The following is an 8,218-nucleotide window of genomic DNA, read 5'->3' on the forward strand; positions in this document are numbered from 1 at the left end:
TATCGATCTCTTTTGTCAAACTGCTAATTTACAGGGACATAAACACACCAACACCAGTTGTCAAGCGATGGTGGGAGGACAAACACAAATATACATATATATATATATATATATATATATATATATATATATACACATACACGATGGGCTTCTTTCAGTTTCCGTCTACCAAATCTACTCGTAAGGCTTAGGTCGGTCCAAGGCTATATAGTAGAATGCCCAAAGTGCCATGCAGTGGGACTGAACCTGGAACCATGTGGTTGGTAAGCAAGCTACTTACCATACAGCCACATCTGCAGACTCCTTCACATCAACCCTACCATCATAGAAAAGAACACGTTGGGTAAAGTGGCCTTGGGTTCCATACACAACTTGGTGAAAAGAGGGATTGTTTATAACTGAAATTCCTTTCATCTGAAGTCTACTCAGTCAGCCTAAACACCCATCACCAACTTAGATGATATCTTGTATTTTATTTCTCATATTTCTTTTTTTAGGTCGAATGGGTTCATCTAGATTGTATGTTTCTTGTAGGGCATCTTTTGAAGCCTTTCTCGTCCAATATTTTATGAGGTTCATTAAGACTTGATAGGGTTTTATATTTTTTACTATTGTAGGACTTGAATTCTTTTGCTAGTTTGACAGAAAAAAGTATTCTGCTCAAGGATTCTGTTTAGCTATTCACACATTCAACTTGGCTGCTTTCCCATTCGTTGGAAAGTCTCTGGCTATTATTGTGTTACTCTAAGAAACAATTATATACTTTAATAATTGAAACTAAAATTTCTTTAACATGTTATAAATTTGAAATTTATTTTAAATATATTTGCAGTGAAACCTGTTGCTGCCTATCGCCCTCCACACGCTCGCGGTCAGCCTGCTTCAGATTTTAAGTTACATGAATTCGAACCTCCTTCCAATAAAAAAATTCCAGGTCTTAGTGAGTAATGTGTTTTTTCTTAATATTCTCATTTGTTTGAACAAAATGTTGGAAGATGAAAGTTTCTAACTCAGATTTGAAATAAATTACTAGGAATAAACTTACCAGTGTAGTTTGCTGAATCAAATTCTTCTACAGCTATTGGCTGTGACATATAGCCAATGGATAAGATATGCTAAGCCATTGTCTTGTTGTGCTGTTGCTGTCAACTTGGCTACAAATATCTGTACCTTGATAGCTGACATGTCTTAAGAAAAGCTGTCTAAATGTTATAATCTCTTGTGTAATTGTAAGCTGTGAAATTTTAAGGCATTTTGCTTTAAGTTTTAAGGCACTGTTTTGCAAATCTACTTTACATCAGTTTGAAATATTTGGATAATGATCTGTATTATGTTTCTGTACTTTGAAATTTAAAGACTCAAGTTATGCAAAGACAAAATTATCATTTTAGTAACTTATTTTTTTTGTTTCTAAGATATTTTCATGAGTGAAATATGCAGGAGTCGTGATCGTAACCTACTCAACCAACACTAGTATGGAGAGCAGATGCAGAACGACAGTCATGGCTCTCTATCAACTCAGAGATAACAATTTTCAGAAAAAATATATAATTTTGAAGTGTAATGGTAATTTAAACTATATTTGGCATAAATGAAATTTTTGAAATCTTCTCTACAGATTCTGGAGACACAGGAAAAAAAGGTAATAAGAAGGCTAAAGGTCAGAAACAGGTAAATTATTTCTCTAAACACTCCATATTTTAATATAATGATTTCTGATATTGGAAAAAGGAATATATAATTATGCAGTTTCTAATTATGGCAACTCATTATGGTTTTGAAATGAAGAATGATATTGTTTAAAATTCTAGACAGCTCTGAGTTGAGATCCAGTTTATCATGATTTTTTTTTTTTTCACATATTCTCCAGTTGTCTGGAAGTAGTAAATTCTAATTTATGCAAATTAACCACTAAGTAATTGCCTGTAACAAAACTGAAAGTCAAAAAATGGTGATAAACAACAGTAATATTTTCATTTCTTTTTTCTTTAGATTCAACAAGCTAACATCCCTGGATTAGCACCAATCACTGTTGAAAAGAAAACAAATTCTGAATCTGCCGATTTTGACAAAGATAAAAAAATAAGGAATTTAAAGAAGGTAATTACAAAACTTAATTTTTATTTTCTAATTTTATTTTCCTCTGGAATCTTTGAAATTGGTTGGGGTGGGTGATGTATTTCATTGTGATCCTTTAAGATTAACGCTAGAACTGTAGAAAACCATTTATGCAAAGTAAAATATTCAATCATTGGGTTGTAGAGATATGTCTGGCCATATGCACAAGTTGTAGAGTGGAGTGGTGACTTTCTTTGCATGCTTTAACATAGTGTGGAATTGGAAGCAATGCAGAATATGAGTTGCAGAGCCTTGGTTCTAGGGTAGTGGGTAGATTTCTACAAGGTTAGTATTGATCTTGACAAATAAACCAGAACACCCAGTTGCTATTTGGTTAGTAAGAGAGAGAGATAGTAAGACCATGCAATACATCTCAGCAGACTTTACTTTCCTATTGAATGTTCCATTTGAATATTTCACTTGTATGTGGGTAACAACTGCAAGTGAACCATTTTTGGAGGGACACAAGTGGCTCATCCCATCCTCCTAGCTGTCTTGGATTACTCTGGGGAGGCACATTTGCTGGTAAGGTTACTTACTGTAAAATCGTCAGAACTGCAACTTGGAGGAAGACTTGAAATGTCTGAATGTGTGGGTTGCATTGAATGGGCAACATGCAATACTGTTGACATGGGTTAACTTCTTATTTTGGAAACCTTGTTATATTTTAATTCTTTTTTCTTTTTGTAGAAAATTACTCAGATAAACAAGCTGAAAGAGCAACAGAAAACTGGCAAAAAACTCGATGAAACTCAGGTAAAAATGATTTCATTGTTTAGAATTGGTATTGAAATGACCTGGAGAATCACTACCCTCCCGCTGGTTTTTTTCCCTCTAGCAGTTGGCAGATCAGACAATATTTTTGGTTTTCTGTTACATTTTCTATTTCATTCCTTTGGAGACAGTGTAAGGAGATGCTTACGGGAAGCTGAGAGTCTTTCAGTTATGAATGTAGACACCATTACACAAACTCCATTTTAATAAGGCTATTTCAGTGTACATGTTGGCTTTATTGTTTTTGCTACCATATTCAGCTTCCTACTTACTTTTTCCCCAGATGCTTGGATGCACCAGTTTCAATCTCTCCCCACCAGTCTTCACATTCATGTTTTCCTGCCATGTAACAAATGCATTTCATACAATCTGCCGTTCGGTTGGAGAGATCTTGTTAGCAGAGCTATTAGCTACCTCAACTTTTTTCACCTTATTTTAACTAATCAGGTTATTCCAGTATCAGAAGTAATCAACTACTTCCAAAGAATCTTTAAAGCATTTGCAAGAATTTATTTCATGTATGTCCCTATTGTTAACTGTTACTTCATAAGAAGTCTGATTATTGATTTTTTTTTTTTTTTCCAGTTACAAAAAATATCTAAGTATGATGAAATTACGAAAGAGATTAATGAATTGAAACTGCAATAACCGTTCAGGCCTTCATCCAGTAGAAATGGTTGAAGAACTTACGGTGAAATTCCAAGTGTTCCAATCCATTGAGGTAAAGAAAAACAACAAATCAGAACTTTAATAAACAAAAATAAAATCTACTTTGATTATAGACATAGACTTGTTTTTGTTTTTTTTTTTAATCTTGCATTCTTTTCCTGCAACATCAAACTCTCATGATCACATTTTAATATTCGCTAAACTCCCACAATGTAAGTGTTTTGGGGGCAGGGGCTGAAAGTAATTCCGGAAGTATTACTCCCTACTTTTAACATATTTACCTTTAGTAATGACTCAAAATTTAATTTTAGATTGGAGGAGGCCCATCAATAAACTTCAGTTTTTTATTTAAAAATCTCTTAAAACCTGAAATGATACATTTTATCAATGTTTACTGTCACAGATTGAAAAAAAAAGTGATAAGAAGTCAATTATTTTACTTTTCATCATCAGATGAATACTTAAATGAGAAATTAATTCTTGATTTCTGGAAGTAAAGGAATGGGAAATGCATACTTGTTGCATCTTGGTCACAGAATTTACTAATGGCAAATATGAAGGAGAACCAAAGGAAGCTGTGGGCACAAACCTGGGTGAATCTGACCCCAGGAGCAGATCTTGGTGGTAGTAAAAGAAAAAAATATATGACATATAAATCAATTTAAATAGCTTCTTTTTTGCCTGCTTTTAGTGTTGTTGTCTTTGTGGCCATGTGGGCAATTGCACATGCTGTATTACACATCCTGAGCAAGGTTCAATCCCTTCCAGAAGCACTATCCTTGGTGTTTATAAAATTATAAAAATTTGAAATTTTTTTAAAATAAAATATTTACTCCCCTGCTCTTGTAATTCCTTGGAAGAGTTACAGATTGAAACCCTCTCCCAGTGCATTAAATCCCTACTTACTAATTTTTATTTTATCTTTAGCAATGATAGATTTAAATATCTCTTAATTTACTACATTACTGTTGGGTGTCTTGGTGGTCTCGTGGGTAGAGACACAGACAGCCACATTGAACATCCTGGGCAGGGTTCAATCCTGCCCAGGGCCTGCATTAAGGGGTCTTACTAAAATTTTTCATTTTTTTTTTTATCTCTAGAGATAAAAAATGAAAATGTTTAATAAGACCCCCTGTATTTCCTGGCAGAGATTAGAAACCTCTGCTTGTGTCTTGTTACTACTTTTAAACACCCTTACCAACTGGGCCACCAAAGCAGCAACAATTTTTATGAGAAAATTAAGATACTTAAATTTACTTCAAATAAATATATGAGGGAGATCTGGTTACTATGTGGCTCTTTCTTTGCACACACACACAATATTTTTGGTGAGTGAAATAGAAGTATTTAATGTCTTTAGTAATTTCTGGCAGAGATTTGAAACCTCCACTTCTAAACATCCTGACCTGTTAGGCCACCAAAGCAACAACAATTCTACTACGAAGTGTTGAGTGAGATTTGGTTACTATGTCAAGGCTGGCTAAAGCCTTGTGAGTCGATTTGGTAGATGGAAACTGAAAGAAGTCTGTCATGTGTGTGTGTGTGTGGTCGATTTGCTCAACTAAAAGCGGTGCTCCAGCATGGCCCCAGTTAAATGACTGAAACAAGTAAAAGAGTCTGGCACTCATTTGCATTCAGTTGATCATATTTATTAGAATCAAAATTTCCAGATAACACAAAAGTATCTCTGGAGATTTAGAAATGATATATTTCTAAATCTCTCAGAGATAAAGCGATAGTATGTCAACTTAATGTGACAGTCCCATGAAAGGGAAGAATGCTAGTATTATTTAGCCTTAGGAAACACCGTTTCCTGTTGGACTTGACACATTTCCTGAGTCCATGTGTTTTCAAAGTGGAGACACAGGAAATGGTGTTTCCTAAGGCTAAATAACACAAGCATTCTTCCATTTTATGGGACTGTTACATTAAGTTGACATCGTTTTACTCTGGAGATTTGTTACAAAGAACAATGGAAGACTTGTCACAGGATTTGTCAGGGTCAGGTCAAAAGTCATAAAATAAACGAGCATTGTTTCAGTTCACTTAATTTATCTTTATTTTGCTGTAAAAAAGTTTTTTAGTTTTAGCTTTTAATTATGAAAGGATGATCTTAAATGAGCTGACAAAGTAAGAGGGTTTGTAAAAGATGAGCTTCATATGAACAGAAGCAGGGGCCACACTGCTTTGTGTATGGATGGTATATATTGGATGAGAAGGCACCAGAAGTTGATAATGGGAAGTAGACTTGTTCGAATGAGAATAGCTTGAGAACAAATCAGAGAATATTGTGCCTCATAGATTGCAGGATGCAAGCGTAGAAGAGAAATAATGTGGATTAATCCAACCCATGCCAGCAGCAAGCGAAAAATGTTAAAATGGTGATCAAAATTTTGATTTATACAATCGAAAGACAATCTTGTTTTCATTTGTTTTAAAAATAATCAAAGTTCATCATGGGTATTTAGTTGATGGAGTCCTGTACTGCTGTCAGGGTGAGTGCATTTTCCCACATGTAGAATCATGAAAGAAGTTTTATCAACAATAAAGAATAAAAATGGATGATTAACTGTGAAAGAGGTTTCATATTTGGCTTTTTTTTCAAACAAATGACTAGATTTTCTGATGGTAGCAGGACTGCTTGTTGTTCCCAGTTCATTGAAATTGAGAAAACCTTGGTGAAGAATGTCAATTAAGTGTACGTGGGTATTTGTTAAGTTGTTATTTTCCAAATTGAAGAAATGGTCAGTCGTTTCTTTGAATAAAATATCTTGAAAAGTCAAGTTAGATTTCATTTGAAACTTGGGTAAAATCAAAGCAACATTTCTTGGAGAAGCCTTGTTAGCAATAATTTGCCATAAGAGTCGTGATGTCAGCTGTTTTTCTATTGAAGTAATTCCTTCAATATCATCAGGAAGAACGACATAGAAACTAAACCGGTTACCAACCAAGGGTATTTCTAGACTCCTAAAACTAAAACGTTCATCTGATTTTATAGTAAAATAGTCTTCTGTATACATCATTTCAACAACTTCTGCTTGTTTTTCTGTCACATAAAAGTTTTCTCTCATGGTAAACTTTCTGTTAAATTGATTTTTCCAAAATCCTTGGAAATGCAAGCTGTTCACTAATACAGCAAATATTTCTTCATTTGTGTTGCCAAATGACATAAAATTGCTGATTCTATTTTTATGGAACTTATCACTTAATTTATCAATAGTTCTTGGATTAATTTCATCTATTTCCAAAAAGTAGTATTTGCTAATATTAATGTTGATGTTCGGAAGAAGAACTGGATCAATATATAATTTATTAGATAACTGGAAATTTGATAAACCTTGAACAGTTTTCAAATATTCTGTAAAACTTTGATGGAATAATTCCCATGAAACAGATGGATAAAGCAGAGATTGGATTTTCTCTGCAGAGTTTATTTTATCAGTCATCTGAACGAATGACAGACTTATACTAACAAGAAATGGTGACCAGAGTATGTTTCCTGTCTTTGAATCAAGAAGTTGTTTGAATATTTTCAAAGTGAAATCATTAATTGGTACAGAAATGTCATGTTTGTATTGTTGTAGTTTGTCATAATTTGCTGACGGTGTGTCAGCTAAGGCAACGAAATTATTAGTGAATAAAAATATGATATACGTACTTACTATGAAAACACTGAATACATACATGTTGGTATAGACTGGACGCTGGAAAATATAAACATTACTGAATTTTATTAAAAGAAACAAAACTTTAGATCTTATAAGCACCAATATGAGGTAGAATAGAGAAAGAAGCTCCCACGAATATGCTTCTAATGTCAGGTAATCTATTGTGTAATTAATAATGTAGTTAATGAGAAAGTGACAGGTACAGGATTTGAGTCAGCCAATTTCTGTTTTGTTGACATTCATTTACAATTAGTGTGCGATGTTAAAGGAAGGATACGCAAGCACACACACACGACAGGCTTCTTTCAGTTTCTGTCTACCAAATCACATCCTTACCATCACCATCTTCAAGTAGAAAGAAGGACAGAAGAGACCTGGATGCATCTTTGCTCAAAGCGCAGGAATATCCAAGACTATATCATAATTTGACAACAGGGCAGGAGTGATGTGCACATTACACAGGTAATTTGAGGGGCAAACTGTAGCATCGACTACTAATAAAGATAGCCTTCGCGGTAGGCACCAAAAGATACAGGACCTGATCTCCCATGTTCATGAAACAGGCAGCAGTAAAGTTGGTGAACAAGATTGTAAAAGTCATCCTAGAAAAAAATATGAACGAGGCGCTGGAACGATGGAAAAAACAACAAAGGCCTCGAATAAACACAAAATTTTGTCCTATAGTATACGACACAACTAAGCAGAGCTTGGAAAAGTTAACATCAAGATGGCTTTGAGTGCGAGGCTATTATTCTTGCTTCATTTTTAGAACAATGAAACCAAGCTCAACAGAAATGTCTCTAGGCTCCAAATTCAATCAAATCCTGTTAAATTAAGAAAGGCCAAGACTGGACCACCCCTTGTTGCTATTTTTCAATTACAGAATGGAACTTCAATAATGTCTTTAAGATTTATAGGCTACACACCTCAGCGGTCTACTCAGTGTTAGCAGATGGATTAACAGAGTTTCATAGGGAAAGAGAAACACA

The 8,218-nt window shown here is 34.3% G+C and overlaps 2 protein-coding genes across 2 annotated transcripts in view; one reads left to right on the forward strand and one right to left on the reverse strand.

Moving 5' to 3' along the window:
* LOC106880371 (eukaryotic translation initiation factor 2A) overlaps nt 1-3,679 on the forward strand; it is a 16,304-nt gene extending 12,625 nt beyond the window's left edge. Inside the window, 6 exon segments of the mRNA XM_052974771.1 lie at nt 310-338; nt 833-940; nt 1,619-1,671; nt 1,993-2,100; nt 2,809-2,874; nt 3,478-3,679. Coding sequence (XP_052830731.1) covers nt 310-338; nt 833-940; nt 1,619-1,671; nt 1,993-2,100; nt 2,809-2,874; nt 3,478-3,540 — 427 coding nt within the window. The 3' untranslated portion in view covers nt 3,541-3,679.
* Nucleotides 3,680-5,593: 1,914 nt separating this feature from the next.
* Nucleotides 5,594-8,218, reverse strand: part of LOC106880376 (leukocyte elastase inhibitor) — a 3,062-nt gene continuing 437 nt past the window's right edge. Inside the window, exon 2 of the mRNA XM_014930262.2 lies at nt 5,594-7,265. Within this exon, the coding sequence (XP_014785748.1) occupies nt 6,006-7,247 (1,242 nt within the window). The 5' untranslated portion in view covers nt 7,248-7,265 and the 3' untranslated portion in view covers nt 5,594-6,005. The remainder of the gene's footprint in view (nt 7,266-8,218) is intronic.

This window comes from Octopus bimaculoides, chromosome 19, assembly GCF_001194135.2.
Source record: "Octopus bimaculoides isolate UCB-OBI-ISO-001 chromosome 19, ASM119413v2, whole genome shotgun sequence".
NCBI classification, from domain to species: domain Eukaryota; kingdom Metazoa; phylum Mollusca; class Cephalopoda; order Octopoda; family Octopodidae; genus Octopus; species Octopus bimaculoides.